Below are 24018 nucleotides of genomic sequence, written 5' to 3' on the forward strand. Positions count from 1 at the left end.
TTACACCCTGGTCCGGGGCTTTGGCCCCCGAGGCTACCACGCGAGAACCAGGCCCAGGTCACTCGCAGGGCCACTTCACTGGGACCGTCTCACCGCCGCGCAAGTCCGACCGCGGCATCCGCGCACCGTTCAGTGTGCGGTTTGCCCTTTGATCTCCAGACATTTAAATATTCACCAGGAAGCATATATACAGAAAAGTGCGCAAACCAGGAGTCTGGAACGAGACGAATAGCCACAGAGTAAGCACACCCGCGTTGCTGCCTCTGGGTCCAGAAGAACACTTCTCTGAAAGCTTCCCTCCCTTCCCTAAGGCAACCACGAATCCAGCACCCTAGATTAGTTTTGCTGGCTTTTGATATGAATAGAATCATGCAGTGTGCTTCCGTGCCTGGTTTCTTTGTCTTTGTATTATGCCTGGAATCCATCCAGGTTACATACAGCAATGGTTTGTTTACTTTCCCTGCTGTATACAATTCCGTTGTTTATTTTATACCATAAGTTAGCTATTCTGCTATTGGTGGACACTAGGGTTGTTTCTTTTGGGAGCTATTCAGAATAATGCTGTTATGTATTTTCTTGTACATGGATCCAATGCTCACGTGCCTGAGTTTCTCCAGGAGTAGAACTTCTGGGACATAGAGTATGATATCATCAATAGGTAATGCCTGTTTCAGCCAAGAGGCTGAAATAATACACATAACTCTCTAGCGGTGTGTAAGGGTTTCCATAGCTTCAAACCTCAGTCTCATTGTCATTGTCAGTAGTTTTAATTGTGGGGCTTCTGGTGGGTGGGTAGTGGTATTGCCCTGTTGTTTTGATTAGCTTTTCTCTAATAACTAATGAAGTTGAGGACCTTTTCATGTATATTGTCTATTCGGATATCTTTTGCGAAGTGACCAATTTTTTTTTCCTAGTGGATTGTCGCCTTTTTCCTACTGACTTACAGGATTTCTTTATATGCTCTGCATATGAGCACACTCTGTGGCTTGCCTTTGCACTTTGTTGTTGTTGTTGTTATTGTTAAAACTGCTTAAATACAAAAGAATTCACAGAGACCAGAAATACTATCCTTGTACATGTCACCTATGCTGCAAAATACAAATTGTAGTCCATTTTGGGCTGTTTAGGGTAACATCCTATTCCCCAAATCACCAAATCATAATCAGGGCTGCAATTCAGATCAAAAGACTACAAAAATGGCCTCCTCACCCATTTTGCAATGGGAACAAGCTTTCAAATGGTCCATTTTAAGAGGAGTCATCAAAGGAAAAACTTCTTAGCTCAGGAAGCCCTATCCATTAACTACCTTTTGTCCTTTTTCTTGTAGGGGGAAAGTTACACTGTGGTCAGGTAGGTCTAGGACAGGAAGTTTTTCTGTGTACTGGCCTTTCCACTCTTTAAATTTTTTTTTTTTTTCAATGTTTATTTATTTTTGGGACAGAGAGAGACAGAGCATGAACGGGGGAGGGGCAGAGAGAAAGGGAGACACAGAATCGGAAACAGGCTCCAGGCTCTGAGCCATCAGCCCAGAGCCCGACGCGGGGCTCGAACTCAAGGACCGCGAGATCGTGACCTGGCTGAAGTCGGACGCTTAACCGACTACGCCACCCAGGCGCCCCTGGCCTTTCCACTCTTAATGGTGTTGTTTGATGACTAGAAGTTTCTAATTTTTATGTAATTCAATTCATCTTTTCTTTTCTGGTTAGAGGGCTGTGTGTCTGTGCATGTACCCTCAAATATTTTTCTTTGTTGTCTACTAGAGGCTTCATTGTTTTACCTTTCACATGTAGCTCTACAGTCCCCCTGGAATTGATTTTTTTTTTTTTTTTGAGCTTTTTGAACAGAATGCAAACCAAACACATCCAAGTAACTGGTATCCTGATCAAGAACAGGACTTTGCCACATTCTAGAACCTCCCTTCTTGTCCTTTCAGTCACACACTTGCCCCAATGGTAACCACATCTTACATAGATTGGTTTTGCTTAATTTTGTATTTATGCAAATGAAATTGTACCTTATGTATATCTTGCTTAACATTATATTTGTGCGTAGATGTAGTTAATTTATTTTTTTTTTTATTAAAAAAAATTTTTTTTTTCAACGTTTATTTATTTTTGGGACAGAGAGAGACAGAGCATGAACGGGGGAGGGGGCAGAGAGAGAGGGAGACACAGAATCGGAAACAGGCTCCAGGCTCTGAGCCATCAGCCCAGAGCCCGACGCGGGGCTCGAACTCACGGACCGCAAGATCGTGACCTGGCTGAAGTCGGACGCTCAACCGACTGCGCCACCCAGGCGCCCAGATGTAGTTAATTTATAATCATTTTACATAGCATTTCATTGTGTGAATATAACTTATCCATTCTGCTGTTTATGAACTTTTGGGTGATTTCCAGTTTGAGCTATTATAAGTACTGCACCTATTAATATTATAATACATATCTTTAACTGAACACATATACTAATATATACGTGGAAATGGAATTGCTGGGTCATAGGGTTAACTTACATTCAGCTTGAGTAGGTTCTACTAGTTTTCCAAAGTGGTTGTACCAGTTTACATTCCTTATTGGTATTGTCAGTCTTTTTATTTTTATAATTTATTTTAATGTTTATTTTTATACTTTTTTAATGTTTATTTTATTTTTGAGAGAGAGAGAGAGAGAGAGAGAGAGAGAGTGAATGTGAGCGGGGGAGGGGCAGAGAGAGAGGGAGACACAGAATCAGAAGCATGCTCCAGGCTCTGAGCTGTCAGCATAAAGCCCCACTGGGCTCAAACTCATGAACCGTGAGATCATGACCTGAGCTGGAGTTGGATACTTAACCGGGTATTGTCTGTCTTTTTAATTTTAGGCATTCTAGTGGGCTAATAGTGGTATTGCAATGTGGTTTTAATTGTATTTGCCTAAGTACTAACACAGTTAGTATTTAAAAAATATATTAAATATATTTTAAAAAATATATTGTCCATTTGGATCACTTCTTTTGTGAAGTGTCTGGTAAGTGTTCTGCACATTTTTCTATTGGGCTGTTCTTTTTTGCTGATTTGTAGATTTTTATATTTTTTGGATATGAGTTCTTGTGAGATACATGTATAGTGAATGTGTTCCCTTTCTCTGTGGCTTGCCTTTCACTCTCTTAATGGTGTCTTTTGATGAACAGAAGTTCTTAATTTTAATATAGTGTAATTTATGAACTTTTCCCTTATGTGGTTAAATGTTCTTTTGAGTCCTTTTTAAGTAATTTTTCCACCCCCAAATCATGAATATTTCCTTATGGAAATTTTGTTGTTTCATCTTTCACATTTAGATTTGTAATCCATCTAGAATAGATTTTTGTGTATGGTCTGAGGGAGGGATCAAGATATATTTTTCCCCATATGGAGATTCATTTGACCCAGTATCATTTATTGTAAATGCTCTGCACTGCCAGCTTTTTCATAAATTAAGTGTCCAAATATATGAAGGTCTTGTGGACTGGCTATTCTGTTGTGTGGGTTTAGTTGCCTACCAACTATTCTTACATAATATCGTACTGTCACTTAAAAACTTGATATTTGCCTTTAAAAAGGGGTTACTTTTTTCCAAGATTGTCATGGTTATTCTTGCAGTTTGCATTTTGGTATAAATTTTAGGTACATCTTGCATCTAAGAAAGAAATTATGCTTTGATTTATGTTGTATTGGCTCCATAGATAAGCTTGGAGAATTAATATATTTACAATATTGGGCATTCCAATCCATGGACATGGTATAACCTTACATATATTTAGATTGTATTTAATTTCTCTTAGTGTTGGGGTGCCTGGGTGGCTCAGTTGGTTGAGCGTCTGACTTTGGCTCAGGTCATGATCTCGCTGGGTTTGTGAGTTTGAGCCCCGCGTCAGGCTCTGTGCTAACAGCTCAGAGCCTGGAGCCTCCTTCAGATTCTGTGTCTCCTCCTCTCTCTGCCCCTCCCATGCTCATGCTCTGTCTCTCTCTGTCTCTCAATAATAAATAAACATTAAAAAAAATTTTTTTTTAATTTCTTTTAGTGTTTTATAATTTTTTGGTGTAGAGGTCTTACACTTCTTCTACTAGATCTATTCTAGGTATATGATAGTTAAAAAAATTTTTTTTTTAAGTTTATTCATTTATTTTGAGAGAGGGAGAGGGAGAGCACAAACAGGGGAGAGGCATAGTGAGGGAGAGAGAATTCCAACCAGGTTCCATGCTATCGGTGCAGAAGCCTGATGCAGGGCTTGATCCCATGAACCATGAGATCATGACCTGAGCTGAAACCAAGAGTCAGACGCCTAAGCATCTAAGCTACCCAAGTACCCCAGTATATGATAGTTTTTTGTTTTTTTGTTTTTTTTTTTTTTTCAACGTTTTTTTTTAATTTATTTTTGGGACAGAGAGAGACAGAGCATGAACGGGGGAGGGGCAGAGAGAGAGGGAGACACAGAATCGGAAACAGGCTCCAGGCTCTGAGCCATCAGCCCAGAGCCCGACGCGGGGCTCGAACTTGCGGACCGCGAGATCGTGACCTGGCTGAAGTCGGACGCTTAACCGACTGCGCCACCCAGGCGCCCCATGATAGTTTTTGATGCTGTTGTAAATAGTATCTTCTGCTAAAACAAAATCCAATGTTGTAATCATTAGTTTCTGGTACATTGAAATATAGTTGATTTATAATTGAAATACAATTAATACTAGCATTGTGTCTGACAGTTTTGCTAAATTCACTTACTAGTTGTAATATTTTAATAGTTTAGAACCATTCTTTTGGATTTTGTGTACGTAACCACACTATGTGACAATAATGATAGCTTTATTTCTTTCCAATTCTTACACTTGTTCTTTATTTCTTGCCTTGTTTTCACTGGCTGAGATCTTCAGCACACTGTTGGACAGTGGTAAAAGCAGACATCCTTTGGCAGGCCTCACATCATAGGTATGGGCGGGACCCCTAACCAAGCAATCCATGTAAATATCACCAATAATGGAACAAATCAAAATCATGATTCAGTTACTAGAATGCAATTAGAAGAACATGGCATCACTTCTGTGAGATTCCTACTGAAGATGCATGACCCGAATGGAAATGTGAGGAAACCTCAGATAAACACAAACTGAGGGACAGCCTACAAATAACTAGCCTGCAGTCTTTGAAAGGTTCAAGGTCATGAAAGTCAGGGAACTGATGAATTGTTCTAGATTGAAGAAGACTAGAAGTTCTAGATTATAGAGACATGATGACTAAATGCAAAGAGTGACCTAAAGTGGATCCTTTTGCCAAGAGCATTCATTATTGGGACAATTTGCAAAATTTGAATCCAGCCAGAGGATTAGATGGTAGTAATACATCAATGTTAACTTCCTGATACTGATGGCTATGTATAAGATCCTTGTTTATAGGAAAATAAAGTATTTTCTGAAGTATTTTGGAGGTAATATGGTATCATATCAGTAACTTACTCTCAAATTGTTCAGGAAAACATTTCTTGGTTCTTTACTCGCAACTTTCTTATAATTTTGCTTTGAGATTGTCTCAAAATAGAGAAGTTAAAACAAAATAATCCCAAACACTTAATTCCAGAGAGGACCACCAGGTGGAGTCCTTAGACCAGAGAGCCAGTTTTACTTGGCTCTTCAATTCTGGATTAAAAGAAGGGGTTTCTTTGATAAGGGAAAGAAAGCTCTTTCATCTGGGCTGCCGACATGCCATCCAGACTGAGGAAGACCCAGGAACTTCAGGGCCACTTAAGCCACAGCCACGGCCACATCAGCAAGCACCGGAAGCACCCAGGAGGCCAGGGTAATGCTGGTGGTATGTAGCACCATCGAATCAACTTCAAACAAATACCAGCCAGGTTACTTTGGAAAAGCTGGTATGAGGCATTACCACGTGAAGAGGAACCAGAGCTCTGCTGAACTGTCAACCTTGATAAACTGGACCTCAGTCAGTGAGCAGACACGGGTAAATGCTGCAGAAAGAAGGGGCGCCTGGGTGACTCAGTCGGTTAGTGTCCGACTTCGGCTCAGGTCACGATGATCACAGTTTGTGGGTTCCAGCCCTGTGTGGGGCTCTGGGCTGACAGCTCGGAGCCTGGAGCCTGCTTCAGATTCTGTGTCTCCCTCCTTCTTTGACCCTACCCTGCTCACACTTTATCTTTCTCTCTCAAAAATAAATAAACATTTAAAAAAATACTGCCAGAAACAAGACAGGAGCTGCTCCTATCGTTGATGTGGTGCGATTGCGCAACTACAAAGTTTTGGGAAAGGGAAAGTTCCCAAAGCAGCTTGTCACCTGAAGGGCAAATTCTTCAGTGGAAGAGCTGAGGAGATTCAGAGTGTGGGAGGAGCCTGAGTCCTGGTAGCTTGAAGCCACTTGGAGGGAGGTTCATTAAATACTAATAAGTGATTTAAAAAATAAATAAATAAAGTTGTATGGGTTTCCTTTGCTTCAGCACATGAACAGGGATATAAACTGTAGGTGGTTTTATTCATTTTAGGATATCCCTATGAAGTTGAGAATAGAGTACCTTTTTTTATTTCATTTCTTTCGGGTAGGGTTTCTTAACCTCAGCACTGTTGACATTTTGGGGCTAAATACTTCTTTATCGTGGAGCTACCTGTGCACTATAAGATGTTTAACAGTATCCCTGGCTTCTACTCATGTCAGTACATACCTCCAATTGTGACAACCAAAAATGTCTCTAGACATTGACATGTATTCCCTAGGAGACAAAAATCAACAGGTTGAGAACCACTGTTTTTGGCAACAGAATGTTCTCTGCTCTGAGCACTTTGGTTCCTCTGTGCTCAGCAGGGAGCCTAGGAGGTATCTGATCATGCCTAATGTGGCTGGTACATAGTGTGTGCATGTTGGGGCAGGAGGAAGCATTGGGTGGTGGGAACCGAACCCCAGGACCTGGAGTTCTGGTAGGTGCTCAGTGCTGTATCACCTAGTGGTACTGTTCTGTGCACAGACAAGCCACAGAGACTGGTGTGTCGGGAAAGGCCTTGGGCAACCAGTCAGAAAGGATAAGACCTGGGTTCAAGGAGGGAAAGCGGCAGAGAAGGCTGGGGTAGGGGGCAGACTTCTTTCCCACAGCAGCCAGAACCCCAATGCCTCCTAGCTCTACAGGCAGAACCTTAAGATGCTGGAGAACGGCCTTGGTTTCCCATTATCCCTGCTTGTTCCATTCAGATGACCTTCTTTCTACTCTACTTCTCCACCTCCTTCCCTTTCCATCCTCTGATCTGGACCTCTACCCCCACCTGCTCGCAGGGGCCCCAGCATACCTTAAGCATTCAAGGTTAAGGCTCTCTTCAGCCATATTATGGTGATTCAAATGCAGTGGATGGTAGTCTCCCCAAATTCAAGAGCGCTCTAGTGCTGGCCATATTTAGACCATGTTGCCCTTTTGGTTTCTTTAAAGTTCAATTATGCCCCCATCCCCATCCCCTTTCTATCGTAGGTGTATCTTCTGTAAAAAGTGCAGTTTTCCCCAGCCCTTTGAAGAGTTACAAAGTATACTTTGTAGTGGCCTGGGCGGGATACAGATGAGCACATGGGGACCACTGTGAGGTGCCAAAGAATTTGGGGACAAGGTCAGAAAACTATCACCTCCTGGAAATAGAGCCAGTTTGAAACAAATGGGGCATGGCTGAATTTGGCCAACTGCAGAATCAACTTCCCCTCTGGCAGAGAGCCAGCCTCCCTACCTGGGGATGAGGGAGCCACCTTGCCAGTGTGTGGCCTAACACAAGTCACTTCACCTCCATGAGCCTCAGTCTGTGAAACAACAGATTTAGAGGAGGTGATCCATGACTTTACCACGTAAAACAAAATCTATAAACATGTCCTGCCCCTACTGAGTCCAAATATCCTTGAGGTTGGGTGATTTGTGAACAGGCATTTGGTGGGGTCAGTACTTTTTAACAAGGTGGTGTTTTGTCCTTAGGATTTTGTGAACAGCTTCTCAGCTTGCCACCACCCTCATCAGCCCAGGACCAGCTGGCCCACCCACTGCGAGGAGGGTACATGTGCTCTGGGGCTGCTTGGTTGGCTTTTTGTAGCTGGTCTGCTTTCGGAATAAAAGGAATTTCTGATTCAGCTCCAAACATGTTAGACCATAGTTCTCCATGTTCAAAGAGCTCTAGGAGCAAAAATGGTGCCTTGCACAAGAAGCACCTAGCAATCTTTGGTTTTAAATTTTTTTTAAAGTTTTTTAATTTTGAGAGAGAGAGACAGCATGAGTGGGGGAGGGGCAGAGAGAGAGAGAGAGAGAGAGAGAGAATCTCAAGCAGGTTCCGCACTGTCAGCACAGAGCCCTACTTGGGGCTCAAACCCACAAAACCATGAGATCATGACCAAAAGTTGGACACTTAACCAACTGAGCCACCCAAGCGTCCCAGCAATTGCTGGTTTCAATGAGATGTTAGTCTTATGGGGGAAGTTGAACCCTTATCAATATTCTGCCCAGCTCTGGCTACTGTCTCCCAAATGCACTCATTCCTTCGTTGCCTCACCTTGACAGCTCCAGTCGGTTGATGCTTATGGTGGGCAGCTATTGGGTTATGTGGCCTACCTACCCCTACGTTCTAAGAGCTGCACATCGCTCCCCTCCTCCGGCTCTGAGGTCGCCGGAAAGTTCCTGCAGCCGTGTTCTGCTGTGCAAACCTGTGTCCGTGGCACAGCTGATGGGGCTGGATGAACACTGATGCAAAGCAGGGTAACCAGGGCCAAGCAGCAGATTCAGAAAGCGTGCTTAGGGAGTTTGAGTTGCACCAGTTTCGCTTGGAGATGTCAGTGGTCTCATTTGCCCCAACTGGAGAGTGAGGAGTACATGCTATGGTGCAATGAAGGTCCTGGTGACATTTAATGCTGGCACCAGAGCTCCCAAGGCCCAGCTGCACCCTTCCTGGAACTCGGAGTCAACCCCGGATTCCTAAAACAATGCCCCTCACCCACTTTTGTTTTTTTCCTAGCCATAATTGTAAATAAAAACCAAAAATCTGGGGCGCCTGGGTGGCTCAGTTGGTTAAGTGTCTGACTCTTGGTTTTGGCTCAGTTCATGATCTCATGGTTATGTGAGCTCGAGCCCCACTTGGGATTCTTTCTCTCTCTCCCTGTCTCTCTGCCCCTCCCCTGCTTCTGTCCCCTCTCTCTCTCAAAATAAATAAATAAACATTAAAAAAAATTGCTGGATTCTCAACAAGTACAAGCTTCTGACCTCAAAGAGAGGCCATGGTAACAGTCCCATGGAACACAAAACCCATGGGTGCAGGGATTTCAGTCACTTTGAAAGATAAGCTGTGACCTAATTAAGTCACACTGGGCAGCTGTAGGTGAAGAGGCATGCAGTCCAGACTGTGGAGGGCACTCCCTCGATAGATGGCAGGTATCCCTGCACCAAGCCCCTCCACCCAGCCAGGCTGTTGTGGCGTGAAGAAGGTCTGTTACCAAAGGACACCTTGGAGCTCTAGGATTTCCCCCATGACGTCGTTACATGAACATTTGCTAAAGCTCAAAGACCTTCTACTTAATGACATCAGATAGACCCAAAACCACAAAGAAAGCCATTTCACACATTGGTCAACACCTACATTTAATCGTTGTGTCTTGGAAAGAAATACAGGCGTCTTGGTCATGGGATGTTAACTCTTTTATTAACTTAGGGTTAACATTGTATTTGCTCTGTGGATTTCTTTTTTGAAGTTGTGGATTCAATAAACAACAGCTGGGTTTCCCCAGCTCCTAGGGGACAAGGCAAACGCATTATAGTCAAAGAGGGGAGCAGGACAAAATGGAGAACAAGCTTGAAAAAATTTAAGGCAAATGTCACTCCCATATTAAAGGGAATTGATCAAGCATATCTGTGCATTTCAATGAAAATATATGAAATATCTGTCAAAATAATTAACATCGGTAAAAATTAGAACATGTAGCTTATAAAATGCCTACACAGGTTTGGCAGAAATAAATCCAACCGTGTCATTAGGCTCATAGTACACAGACACAGGAGCATCTACCTTAAGAACAAGTTTCCTGAAGAGCAGAGGCCAAGTGTATTTCAAAAGCAATTCCACGAAATGGGCGGTGATAAGATTAATGATTCACGGGTTGGGTTTACATTTTGGCAAGAGGAATTGCTTAGTCAATGGGGCTCCTCTTGGCTGGTCCCTGGGATGCTTCCTGGGGACCCTCCCCAGAAGGCTCTGCATCAAGTAGAGGTGATCATTCGGGCCAGGAGGCTCCCAGAGACGTGGTGACAAGGGGCGCTCAGCTCACCTACGGGACAGTGCGGCAGAGAAACGAAGGGTCTTCCCGTCCAGATTTGGAACTGGGACGTTCTAAGACATCGCTGCAGTTCCAGAAGTAGCTGACTGTGTAGGAATGGATGCTCCATCCCCAGTGGTCATATATTTTATGCCCCCCAAGTCTATTTTATTTACAGTCTGACCAAACTGTCCCCAGGCTGCTCCGTGGCAGGTGGGGGAGTAGGTGCGCGCTCGGTCAGGCATCACGCGTGGGGATGTCCCAGGCCTGGTGGGTGAGATTCACTGTGAGGCTGCACAAAAGCACGGGGAGAAGAGTGGTGTGTGAAGCCAAGCATCTTGCCTTTCTGCTTTGGTCTTGAAGATTCAGTAAACTTAGGGTCCCAGAGGCTGCCCCGAAGCTGGAGCTATGGATTCCCAGAATTCTTTGTGTTCCCATCTTAAGTTTGCCAGAAGAATGTAGCCAGCAAGCAGAGTTTGAGAGCCTGTCACTGTTTGAAGAACACCCCCTTATGGCCCACCACCCATCTGGGCTGGGTGCTCAGAGATGCTGCAGAAGGACCTTGCTCCTGGGGAGATAAAGCTGTCAGACGCAGGGCACCCCCCAAACAGGCTGTGGCTGACGGTCTGGAGAAAGGCTGCTGAACGGACGGACGGACAGGAGGGGCCCTGCCCCCTGCAGTCGGCTGGGTGCCCCTACCCAGCCAGGAGGCACGTGCGGCAGCAGAACTGAATGAACAGCTTCCGTTCACAGAGCCGGTTGGACTTCACCATCTCGCAGAACATCTCGTCAGCTGGGGTCCCACCAGGAAAGAGAAAGGAGGGATGTGTCAGACTTTGGGGCCTGACATGTTCCAACCATCCCATTTCACCAGGCCCCAGCGATGGGCTGGGCAAGGGTCACGGAAGAAGCTGGGGGTGGCAGCCGGGGTGGCCGTCACGGTCTTCCTGGGACATGTGGCAAGCCTGGTGTGGCAGAGGGGACATGTGGCCTAGGGAGTACCTGGGTGGCTCAGTCGGTTGAGCGTCCGACTTAAGCTCTGGCCATGATCTCAAGGTTCGTGAGTTCGAACCCCACATGGGGCTCGCTGCTGTCAGCACAGAGCCCACCTCGGATCCTCTGTCTCCCTCTCTCTGCTCCTCCTCCGCTTGTGGTCTCTCAAAAATACATAAATATTAAAAAAAAAAAAAAAAAAGAAGTGGCACCTAGCATGCAGGGGCTCACGCTGGGTATAGGGGATGGGGGGAAACTGAGGCAGGGTGGAGGATGAAGCCAGCTGTACTAGCCAGGTCTCAGTGCTCCTTTGCATCTATCTTCCCAGACAACTGTGGTGGTGCAGGACTTCGTAGGAAGACTCTGGGGGGTGGGGCTAGGGTAGGAGGGCAGGCCTGGGACAGGTCTGTGTCCTGTGGCTGTGTTCTGTCTGGCGGCTGCTCTTGTGTCCAGGGGGCTCCCCAAACTGAATGGGATGGGAAGGAGAGAGTCGTCAAGGCGAATGGAAAGGGGGAGGGGAGGAGGGATGGAGACCAGCCCATCCCAGCTGGCTGCTGAGTTTTTGAAGAGGCCTCGTCCTTGATGGGACCTGGAAGCCTCTCCCGAGACTGCCCCACTTTCTTGGGCTGTATCTATAACCTGAGTAGGTGACATCCTACAGAGGGAGCTTCCTACTCTGAAAGCACACAATTCTGCAAACCAAAAAGAAAAAACAAAAAGAAAAAACAAAAAAAGACCAAACACCAAGGCAAGGAGGCCACACTAAAGTGTGCAGGACATGCTGGTTTGTGCTCTGCCATGGCAGGGCCAGTTACAGCTCCAAGCCCAGGGATGCCGTGGGGCCACCAGCTTTCTCCCCTGCACTCCGGTTTGAGGTGCCCAGAGCTGGCCTGCGCTGCTCCTCCCGGTGGCTCGCTGAGCATGGAGTCTTCTGGCTCACTACTCCTGCACCAGGTCCCCAGGCCAGAGTCCTCTGCCTGGAACCCCAAGCTGGTCTTTGGTCTCCCTCAGAGTTCCTGTCTTCACAGCCCATTCTGGGCCTAGAGAACCAGGGCTCTCCCACAGCAGATGTGGGGTTTCCCTGTGGGACCTGGGGGGCCCCGACTCTGGGCTCTAAGGCTGACACCCTCCAGGCCTCCTGGCTTCAACCCCCAAGGTCAGGACTCTCCTAACAGGACTCACCGCACCCAGGCCACCGGGCTTATGGAACAAGAGTGGGAATGGTACCAGAACAAAATCAGCTTTAAGAGTCACTCGGTTGGGGCGCCTGGGTGGCTCAGTCGGTTGAGTGTCTGACTTCAACTCAGGTCATGATCTCGCGGTGAGTTCGAGCCCCGCATCGGGCTCTGGGTTGATGGCTCAGAGCCTGGAGCCTGCTTCCAATTCTGTGTCTCCCTCTCTCTCTGCCCCTCCCCCGTTCATGCTCTGTCTCTGTCTCAAAAATAAATAAACATTAAAAAAATTAAAAAAAAAAAAAAAAGTCACTCGGCAAATGGACCGGCAGTAGCTTGGTGGCCAGGATGCCTCCCTGGTCAATGTGAGGGGCCCAAAGGGTCAGTAGGAGGTTATGAGGCGTCCCTGATACTGGGGCCAGCACACCCATTCAGAAGGGCTACTGTTCCTGCCTCTTCTCCTTCTCTTCTTCTCAGCTCAGTGAGCTGAGCTCCTCCAAGGGCAGCCCCGAGGGTAACTCACGTCCCCCCATTCCCTCACTGGTGCTCACCGTTGCTGCACGTATGGTTGGTGATGCACGTGGTCCCCAGCAGCGTGAAGCCTGTCTTACACCTGCTACAGTTCCTGCTGGAGCCTTCACAGCTCAGGCAGCTCTCGTCACACCTGTGGGAGGACACGGGTTCATGCCGCTGCTTGGGGAAGGGGCCCAGCCACTCCAGGAGCCCCCTCCTGGAGCCCCCCTATCCTCTTGCACTGTCTCCGCCTGCAGCTGTGGCCACCATGATGGCCTGAAGCCCCAGCCAAGCGTCTGCACATCCTACCTACCTCCTGTCTGACTGCACTATCGCCCTGGGAGGGTGAAGTCAGCAGGAGCATGCCTGGAGTGGCAGACAGGCCCAGGTCTCTGAGACTCCCTGTGGCTCACCTGGACACCTTCTTGGATACTGTGTCCCCCACCCTGCCCCCCCCGCCCCCCGCCACCAGGTGGCTCCTCAAGCGGCATCAGCACATGCACCCTTGGGCAGCTGCCCAGCTCTGATGGCTACAGGGTTGGGATGCAGGGACAGGGGCGTGGCAAAGCGACCCTGGAGCTGGCCTGGGGACTGCTGTTGCCCATGAGGCTGAGTTTTCTTTGCGGTGATGCCAGCCTCCCTCCAGGGCAGGCAGGCAAGGTGAGGATCTTCCAGTTCTTGCCCTGAGATGGGACCCAGGGCTCTTTCTAATGCAGAGTACCGTGACCTCAGGGGAGGGTTGGCGCACCGTGGCCCTCAAGCCACATCCAGCAGTTTTACTGGAAGGCAGTCACTGCTCATCTATGTATCATCCGTGGCTGCTTTCACAGCGGCAGGACTGAGTAGCTGGGACAGAGACCATGTGGCCAGCCAAGCCCAAACTACTCACCACGGGGCCCTCTACAGAAAGAGCTTGCCAACCCGTCCCTGGGGCTTGAATGTGCACCTCACCTCCTCCGGACCACGTGCGGACTGGGGCTGCACCTGCCACCTTTTCTGGGGCCACTTTGGTGAGTGGGTCTCCCAGTGCTCCAGTCTGCCACCCGGCTTCCCCACGGATGCCAGCTGCAGGTGGACGAGGCCCCAGAGGTGGAGCTCAGGCAGGGTGGGTGGGGCATCCGGGGCAGGAGCCTGGCTCAGATGGCTCCTGCATCTGCCCTGTGTGGCCAGTTCTTTGCTTAGGACAGATGCCACCCTCCCAGTCAGGGACTAGATGCTATCAACAAAGGCTCCTATAGGCCTCTTTCCAAAGCAGCCATCCGCTGGTTCTCATTTCACCATTGATTCTGACTACATGGAGCCCTGGTGGGTCATGCCCTCGGCCTGCTCTTCCAGTGCAGGATGCCCCCAGACTGGAGTTCAGGCCCGTAGTCTATATTTATAAATGTGTAAATCCCACAGGCAAACTTGCTCTTCTGACTTCCTCCTCCTGTAGCAAGAGCTTGCCCCCCGCCCCCCCCCACACACACCTCCCTGCCCTACAACCTGGAGGGGAGAGTGGGCCCTGCCATGTGGGACCCTGTTTCTGTGCACGCTGGGGAAGCCACTAAGGTCTGGACTCTGTCCTGCTGCACCTTCTGGTGGCCCAGCCACAGACCCTTGACACCACAGCACAAGGGATGACTTCCCCTGGGAACCCTTGGCTTCTTATACAGACCACCCCTGTGGGCCCGGAACTAGGGCCTAGCCTGTTTCATGAAGATGCTTCAAAGGCCCTGGGCCAGCTTTCCCAGGCTCTGGCTGAGGGCTGCTTCAATGAAACCATGGGTAGAGTGTGCTAAGGTGGAGGGCCACCTGCGCATGGCTTACCTTCTCCAGATATAAGCTGGCCACGTCAGGGGTCTCCCTGCCAGCCCCCAGTGGCACTGAAGGTGAGTCAGTTTTCTATGGCTGTGTAACAAGCTACTACAAACCCAGCAGCTTAGAACAGCCTCATTCACCATCTCCCAGGTCTGCAGGTGGAATCCTGGGCAGGCTCCGACCTGCTCCCTGCTCAGGGTGTCACAAGGCCCAGGTCAAGGAGTCAGCTGGGCCGGGGCTTAGATCTGGAGGCCCCAGCTCAGGGAGAGAATCCAGCATCACGCCGCCCCCAGGGAAGGATGATGCCCCCCATCACCCCGGTAACACCGCACCCCCCACCCCCAGCTGCCTTGAGGTCCCTGCTTCTCTGAAAGACCCTCTTGACTCCTCTCTGTCAGGATTACCTGCCCCACAGGTAGCCCTCTCAGGCAGGGAGCTTTCAAAACACCCCTGGTTCTGTCACTTTCTATGGCACCCACTTCCCCACAAAACACCATGGCAACTTTGCCCTGTCAGACTCTGGAAGGACAGGCATGTGCACTGCAGCCCCTTTTCCGTGCTCTATTGCACGGGCCACGTGTCCTCGCCTTCCTTTTGCCTTCAGGCTGTTCCAGGCGAGAGTCAGACAGCAAGTCTTGTCATCCTCCAGTGTGGGCACAGAATACAGCAGAAGAAATGCCTGAAGTCTCTGCCCCCCTGAGCACCCAGGAGGGGCCAAGGGAGCAGAGAACAGTGGGGAAGACTGGGGGCCTGAGGGGCTAGCTACCCCTCAGGCAAGTACCCCACTGAATTGCTCTCCAGAGAGGTCATTGCTCGCTCTTCTGGGTTCTCTTACTAAGCCTTGGGGGTGTCCAGGGCCTCTTTTGAGATCCTTACCATGGACTGTTCTCCACTTTGGGCCTCAGGTTCACTGGTCTTCCTGGCATCCTGGTTGCCAACCCAGCAGGCCTATGTTCTGGGCTGGCCTTTCCACATAAACCCCCCCATCTGGCTGTGTGGCCCAGAGCTGCCCCAGGCCTACCAGCAGGGGCCAGCCACAGCGCTTCTCAGCATCCTGGAGCCTGGAGGAAGCCAAACCCTAAAAGGTGCTGCTGCCTGAGTGGGGAGAGGCCCTGCACAACCAAGCAGACCAAGACTATTCTTCCTTCAGGAGGGATCCACATCAAAGGAGTCTTCAGAGCCAGGGCACTCGAAAGACAGAAGCTTCCTGAAGGGCTGGCATTTCACCACCTCAACGCCTTATGCAGGGCTCCTCCTAGGGGTGTATCTCCAAGATCTGCTGTGGGAGCCCTAGCACTGGACTGGAAGCTTCCCCTCCTGTGGAGGTGAGCACCCAGGAAGATGCTGTCCCCCACTGTTGAGAAGGGGCTTAGGGGGCTGCCTACCTCTTGCTTCCTGGGCTGGGGACACCATAATTTCTGGCTTACCAGAAAAACCAGGGGGGCTGGTTACCACACTCATGGGGATGCCCAGCATCCTGTGGGATCCTGGGCATCTGACAAACAAAAGTGATTATCACTGGGGTGTCTGGGTGGCTCAGTCAGTTAAGTGTCTGACTTTGGCTCAGGTCATGATCTTGCAGTTGGTGAGTTCAAGCCCTGTGTCGGGCTCTGGGCTGACAGTTCAGAGCCTGGAACCTGCTTCAGATTCTGTGTCTCCCTCTCTCTCTGCCCCTCCCCCCCCCTCAAAAAAATAAATAGATAACAATAACCATTAAATAAAAGAGAGTATCACTGTTTAATTCCATGTGCTCCCTGGCTGCTGTACTTAGTGTAATCACCCTTGAACCAATGGGCTGGTACAAATGAAACACTTACTTCAGACACCCATCCGAGGGCCCCACAGAACTCAACAAGGCTGGTGCCAAGTTTCCTGTTTCAAATCAGCTCAAAAGAGGGGGCTGATGCCTGCACAGATACATAATCCCCTGTGGGGACCTTCTCTTGTGAGTCAAAAAAGTGCAAGGATTTGGTGGTCTCTCTCGGGCAACTGTGGGGTTTTCTGGTTTTGTGAGAACAGATTAGAACCCAGAGCAGTGTTCAAACACAGACTGCGGAGGCAACCCCAATGTGGGCTCAGCTGTGACCTGGAAGACAGGGCTGCTCTAACAGGGTCCCCCAGGGCTCCCTTGTTTTGAGGCTGTTTCAGAAGGAGGCCCCTCCCCCACCCCCACCATCATTATCAGCAAGGCCACCTTCCAACACCTCATTATCGGCTGCCCTGCCTGTGCTGGGATCTAGGTTATGAAGTCCTGGTGTAAGGCAGTAACTATTCAGCAGCAAGACAAGAAGATACCCAAGCAAACTTCTTTCATTGCCCATGTCCAATGACAAAGAGAAAGAACCAGACTGGGTTGGAAGCCACCAAATAAGAATGGCACACCGTGCGGATACACAAGGAGAATGAGAAGGGTTACAGTATACGTTCATTGACTGCATGGCAAGTGGTTTTAGAATGAGGACATTGTCTGGACCTAAATTTTCTCTAATTTAAAATGAAAGAAATCCCCAACACATGGATTCCTTCGTTACTACCAGCATGGGTGCATCTTGGGCTGCAGCAGGGAGTTGCTCCCATGGAGTCTGCTGTGGTGATGTGAGTACCGCCAGGCAGGCACCTTGTTATCCTGCTTCCTACCCCCTCCCAGCTAGAGTGCCTGGCACACAACAGACACTTGTTAAATGAACCAAGGAATGAAGGCCACCAACGAACTTGTGACCTTGGCAATCGCCAAGCACAGGGGGTCCCTCCTCTGTAAATGGGGTCTGGCACCCCCACCGTAGCTCCCGCACCCTCTGCAGCTGTGTGATGTGGCACCCTCCCCCAGGGCCAGGGAAGAGGCCACCAGACTTGGCCCTCCGGCTCCTCCCTTGCTGCCCCAGGCAACGCCATTCCCTAGCAATCTTGGTCTGAGCCAGGAAGACTGAAAGAATTGCATACCTTCGGCACACTTTGTGGGGCAAGCCTGGCATCTCCTCTGGGTAGAAACCTTCACCACAGGCTGGCACACATTTCCAGTCTTGGAAGTGGAAGTTTGCTGCACAGTGAATACATTCTTCTCTGCTGGGCCCTGAGGAGTGCAGGGACAGAAGCAGATGTCAGGGATGCCTGCCCATTACCATGTTCCAGGTCTGCCACGGTGCCCTGGGGATCTGGGGTCTTGTTTGGATGCCCCTGTCCACCACCACAGCCAGGTTTCCCAAGTGCCCACCCTGTGTCTGCACTGGGCCTCCCTGCACCCAGGGAGGGACGTGGAGGCATGAGCCAGGCCCAGCACCCCTCCCACTGCCCGTGCCGTGTTTGATGGCCCCCATTCCAAATGCTTCCTTGCCAACAAGCCTTGGTCCCACCTCTTTTTGCTAGAGGTAGCCACGTGTGGCTTGGAGCGCTTGAAATGTGGCTGGCCCAAACTGAGACATACTGCAAGTGCAAAATACAGACACACTGGATTCCAAACACTTCGCATAAAAACAGAATAAGAAAGTCCTTGTTCATTTTTCAATGTTGATTACATGTTGAGATGATAGTATTTTAGACACAGTGGGTTAAATAAGATGTTATTATACTTATTTTTGCCTGTTTCTCTAGGAAATTTAAAATTGGTTCAGTGGCTCCCATTTGTGGCTTGCGTATTTCTTTTGGACAGAACAGCATGTAAGATGTGGGAAAAGTGAAGGAAGAGATTTTCAGGGATGGTGTTGACAGGTATTTGGTGTGGACAACCAGGACATTTTCAACCACAGAGAACAAACAACTAAGGGCTTATGGAGTGGGGGATGGAGGCCTGAAGAGACAAAAGCTCAGAATGAAGGACCAAGAGTCAGGAGGGAGAATCTTCAGCTCAGCTTGGACTCATCAGCCTGCAGCAAACTTTGGTCTAGAACGAAGAAAGAGTGCTGTTCACCTCTCCACCTGTCCATGTGTCCGCCTGTCTGCCTGTCCATTTGTTCATTCATCCACTGAACGTCAAGCAGGCTGGAGGCTACTCTGTGCCAAATGTCCCTGAGGAGTACCTGATGGGACATCAGAGAGAGGCAGCGAGGTGGCCCCTGGCTGATAGCTTAGGGGGTTGAACACGGGAAAGAAGTCATCTCAGATGCTTATGGTGATCACAGTCCCTTGTTAAACATCTTCCTTTAATTTCACTGTGGTCTTAGATGGAGGCCTGGCAGCTAAAGCAGTAATATCTGGCCCTCTTCCTGGAGTAGCATCTGGACTAAGAGGGGGCCTCTTGGCGTTGTCAAGGGAAGACCCCCTTGAAGACAGGGGTATGCAGGGTGGTTCCACCAGCCCCAAGGCTTGGTGCTCTGGTAGCTGGTTCCATCTCTCAGAACCACAGCTTGCAACCTGGAAGGAAATTCTGAGCTCATTCAGGATTGTGAGTGGGAGGCAGAAGCAGGAACCCTTTGGGGTCACTGGGCCTCCATAATGAGCAACGGCCCACCCACTTGTAGTCTCCACATGGGATGTCCTCTTTCCTTCGCTGCAATGCCCCACAAACATGTAGGGTTCCTGCCCAGTTTATGTCATTCCAGATGGAAAACTGGTCTTGTGCTTTGGCCACCCCTCCATCATGTATCTCCAGGGAGCATCTGGCATTGGCCACTTGGCCCTTGGAAAGCCCTGGGCCTCCAGAGCTGTGTGGTCCTTGTGGCTGTCCCCTTTGGGCCTCCTCTGCTGAACCCTGTTACCCACATTGTTCTGTCTCAGCCGTTAGGGTCCTTAATGCCTGAAGGGCTTCTGTGGTGCAAAAGAACACTCATTCAGATTTGTACACTTGACCCTTGACGAACATAGGGGTTGGGGCGCCAATCTCCCACGAAGTTGAAAATCCACATTCCCCCAAATGTGGATTTTGATTCTCCTAAAACTTAACTATTAGTAGTCTACTATTGACCAGAAGTCTTTCTTTTTCTTTTTTTTTTTAATTTTTTAAATGTTTTTATTTATTTTTGAGACAGAGAGAGACAGAGCATGAGCAGGGGAGGGGCACAGAGAGAGGGAGACACAGAATCCAAAGCAGGCTCCAGGCTCTGAGCTGTCAGCACAGAGCCCGATGCGGGCCTCGAACCCACGGACTGTGAGATCATGACCTGAGCTGAAGTTGGACGCCCAACTGACTGAGCCACCCAGGAGCCCCTCTTTTTTATTTTATTTTAATTTTTTGAGAGACAGAGAGAGAGCACATGCATGTATGTGCATGCACATAAGTTAGGAAGGGGCAGAGGGAAAGGGAGAGAGTCTTAAGCAGGCTCCACATTCGGCACAGAGCCCAATGCGGGGCTCAATCTCACAAACCAAAAGTTCATGACCTGAGCTGAAATCAAGAGTCGGACGCTTACCCAACTGAGCCACCCAGACGTCCCCAGAAGCCTTTCTGATAACACAAACACTCAGTCAACATACATTTTGTATGTTACATGTATTATATGCTATATTCTTACCATAAAGTCAGCTAGAGAAAAGAAAATGTTAAGAAAATCATAAAGAACACAAAGTATACTTACTGTACTGAAAAAAAAGTATTGAAAAAAACTTACATGTATTGAAAAAAAATCAACGTACAAGTGGACCCGTGCAGTTCAAACCTATATTGTTCAAGGGTCAAGTGTACTTAGTTTAATGTCCAATTTGCTAAACTTCAAAGCTGGTGAAACACCCAGCTGGGTTAGATGGGAAAGTTCTGGAGACGGATGGTGGTAAGGTACAATGTGACTGTGCCACTGAAGTGTTCACTTAAAAATGGTTAAGACGGTAAATTTTATGTTATGGATATTTTGCTGCAATAAAAGAAGCTGGTTAAACACACATTTTCAGGACAAACTATTTTCACAATTACCACAAACTATGAACTTTATAACCAGAAGTCTCTTAAGGATCCCATTAAGTCACCTGTCTTTGCAGGCCTCAGATGCTTGAAAAGCACCCACAGATCATAACAATAATAGCAAAGTGCGGTTTGCTTATACGGGACCCAATCCGTCACGTGTGGGGCCCTACTACAAAGTGAACACACAGAGTCCTTGTTCAAAATGCAGGAGAAATGTGCCATTAAGGGTACTAAGATATAAAGTGCTTTTCTTGCTTCTGCAATCTCTCTCTCCAGCTGTCATGGTGCTTTTTATCTGCCATTTCGAGCCTCTCTCCGTTAGTTAGAGGCCTGAGGAGGCTACAGTGGGTGAGGGCTGACTCTCACGGGGACCTGGGGCACCACCTCAACTCGTCTTGCGTATGTTCTACCAGCTGCCCAGTGCTGACCAGTGTGTCATGTCCCAGCTGGGGACAAGTTCAGCCAGGCACCTCCCTGTCCCACGGGTCCCCTGCACCAACCCACAGCTGTTGGGCAACCCCAAGGGGTCACATGCCTCTGTGCCAAGACTCTGGGTGTCTGGACTGGGAATGGGCAAGAGGCTTGTTCCCATCCAGTGGCCCATCAAATGCCCTGGGGCACTGCCAGCCCAGGGTGGGGACAGAGGCCACCGTGCCTCACCCTGCACTTGTGTCTGACCACAACCCTGCCCATGACCATGCCCAGGCCCACATCCAGGAGAGGAGAAGCAGCAACCACTGAGTGGGAGCAGGGATGGGAAGGCGAGGTGGGCCTGGGCCTCAAGGGCGTGGGGAGCTGGCAGCTGAGAACAGCTATTTCTGACACAGACTCACATTTGACACGGAACAAAAATTCCTCCAGGCAACTCAGAGCAGAGAAACGGGGTCCTCTCCCCAGCAGCTGCCAGGGAGTGGATGCATGCATCTCAGGAGCCTAGAAAGAACCCAGGCAGGCAGGCACATGGAGGAAGGAAGACCCCCCAGATGGCCTCAGACTTCATAGAGTGACATGCCCGAAGTGACAGAGGAATCACTGGGTTGAGAGGAGAAAACTAGGGAGCAACTCCATCAAGCAGTTTGCCAACCGGCAGTCTGGGGATGCGGAGGAAGAAAAGTAAATTGAATTATTGAAATCTAAAGCGTTGTAAAGGCACATATCCGAATTTTATGGATTTGAGCAGCTATGAAATTTAAATAAGGAACATCGGTGATGCTCCTTAATCAACCTGGGCTAAACAAGGAGACAAAGAAACAAAGAATAAAAATGACAGCAAAAAATTAACCGGGCAAATGGCTAGAAAAAAGAGCTCAGCTGTCAGCGGCTGAGAAGGCTTCCAAACGTCGAGCTCTCGCTCCTTTGGGGTTTGTCCCAGGAGGGACGTGTCCTGGGAAGGCACATCTCTTGCAGGATTTGGGGCTCCGGGCTTGGCCACAGCCCTGCTTTCTCTGGCACGTCCACTCCCGGAAAGCACAGCCGTGGCCACCCGGGGCTCACATGGCCATATGGCGATGGCTGTGCTGTCCCTGTCAGGTGCCGGGTAGGGAAGGTGAGTCAAGAGGAGAAGACTGTTCCCGAAATGTATCTGAGCCCACAAACTCACAATGCACTTCACCGTCTAGGGCGAATAACTCTGTCACCGGAAACCCAATAAAATGAGCGCATTCTCTGCTGTTGTGCGTAAAAACTGTGCCTGGAAGACATCTGTGCTATCATCTTCGTGGGGAATTATAATACACATAAAATTGTTTATAGAAGTCTTTCCTCTTTGAATAAAATGTTCGAAGTGAACTAAAGATGGGTACAAAGAAAGAAGGCTGTGTTTTAAAACGCCTTCTTCCCTTTACCACCACAATCAGCCCCCGTCTCTCTGCATCTTTATAGCTTGTGTCTCAGGCAGTGCCTTTTCCGCGGGAGCGATTAGCTTCCCTACGCAGCTGACAGCATCCGCTGCCTGGCTGCGCTTCTAATGCAGGGAAGCCCAGACTGCTCACGGAAAGTGAGGCCTTATGGTTTTTCCTTATTTTGAATTTGTAAAATTGTGATGAAAGGAACATCACATAAAATGGACCGTATAACCATTTTTAAGTGTCCAGTTCAGGGGCATGAAATACAGGGGGCACCTGGGTGGCTCAGTCGGTTTAAGCATTCGACTTTGGCTCAGGTCATGATCTCATGGCTCAGCTCACGAGTTCGAGCCCTGATTCAGGCTCTGTGCTGACAGCTCAGAGCCTGGAGCCTGCTTCAGATTCTGGGTCTCCCTCTCTCTTTGCCCTTCCCCTGCTCACGCTCTGTCTCTCTCTCTCTCTCTCTCTCAAAAATGAATAAACATTTTAAAAATTAAAAAGATATATATTCACACGGTCATGCAACCACCCCCACCATCCATCTCCAAAACTTTTTCATCTTCCCAGACTGAAAGTCTGTTCCCCATGAAAGTCTGTTCCCCATGAATCCCACACTCCCTCCCCTTGCTCCCTCCCCCCGCCCACCCCCAGGGCCTTCTTGAGCTTCAAGACCATTAGCCTACAGTCAGTGACCCAGGTTCCAAGTGTCTGGCGTCATGAAGCCAATGCCTCTGCAGGCGATGAACTCACCCACGCAGGTTTGGCAGCTGTGATGGCACTCCCCACATTTGATCAGCTCGGAATCAAAGTAGGTGCCCGGCTCACAGTCTGGAATGCAGCTGCCCCGTGCAAAGCTGTTGGAAAAAAAAAAAAAAAAAAAAAAAGCCATGTTTTCATATCTCTTTCAAAATTCTAATCAAATTATGATTTGCCCCTGGGGTGCCTGGGTGGCTCAGTCAGTTGAGCGTCCTTTGGTTCAGGTCATGATCTCACAGTTTGTGGGTTCGAGCCCCACATCGGGCTCTGTGCTGACAGCTCAGAGCCTGGAGCCTGCTTTGGACTCTGTGTCTCCTTCTCTCTGCCCCTCCCCTGCTTATGCTCCCTCTCTATCTCTCAAAAATAAATAAACATAAAAACAATTTTTTTTAATTATGATTTGTCCTTAATCGCCTTTCATGAAAGGCAAAGGAAGTTGCTCTTTGTGTCACTTGAGGTTCCAAGCTAATGAAAGCAGGAAAAGGAGTCCTGCGGCCAGCTGGAGGGCCCCAGGAAGGGATGCCCTGGCCCTGGGAGCAAAGCCTCTGTGCCCAGGTGGCCAGAAGCCCCAGGCTTCATCCTCAGAACCCTGTGGATTTGGTCCTGGTGCAGGAGGCCAAGTTCTCAGGCTCTCTTGGGCTGTGATGACTTCTTTTCATTGACATTAATCAAACTCGAAACCAAACCTCAAGAGGAGAAATGGAGCACGTGTAGGTTACCCCTGGTGGCAGGCTGGCTGGCCCAAGCCTTCGGCAAAGTGTTAGCGTTTATGATGTGTGAGCTGGGGTGGCAGTGGCAGGACAGATCCCAAAAGCTGGACCCACTGCTGCCTTTGCCTTGCT

At 49.0% G+C, this 24018-nt stretch overlaps 1 protein-coding gene and 1 pseudogene across 2 annotated transcripts in view; one reads left to right on the forward strand and one right to left on the reverse strand.

Moving 5' to 3' along the window:
• Positions 1–4579: 4579 nt before the first annotated feature.
• LOC123582579 lies at positions 4580–6403 on the forward strand (annotated as a pseudogene).
• Positions 6404–9636: 3233 nt separating this feature from the next.
• PCSK6 (proprotein convertase subtilisin/kexin type 6) overlaps positions 9637–24018 on the reverse strand; it is a 193090-nt gene continuing 178708 nt past the window's right edge. For both annotated transcript variants that reach the window (XM_045448813.1, XM_045448812.1), the window contains 4 exons: positions 23171–23274; positions 17687–17816; positions 12985–13097; positions 9637–11061 (listed from right to left, as the gene is read on the reverse strand). In XM_045448813.1, the coding sequence (XP_045304769.1) occupies positions 10964–11061; positions 12985–13097; positions 17687–17816; positions 23171–23274 (445 nt within the window). In that variant the 3' untranslated portion in view covers positions 9637–10963. The remainder of the gene's footprint in view (positions 11062–12984; positions 13098–17686; positions 17817–23170; positions 23275–24018) is intronic.

The sequence above is a fragment of the Leopardus geoffroyi genome, chromosome B3 (genome assembly GCF_018350155.1).
Source record: "Leopardus geoffroyi isolate Oge1 chromosome B3, O.geoffroyi_Oge1_pat1.0, whole genome shotgun sequence".
In the NCBI taxonomy this organism is placed as follows: domain Eukaryota; kingdom Metazoa; phylum Chordata; class Mammalia; order Carnivora; family Felidae; genus Leopardus; species Leopardus geoffroyi.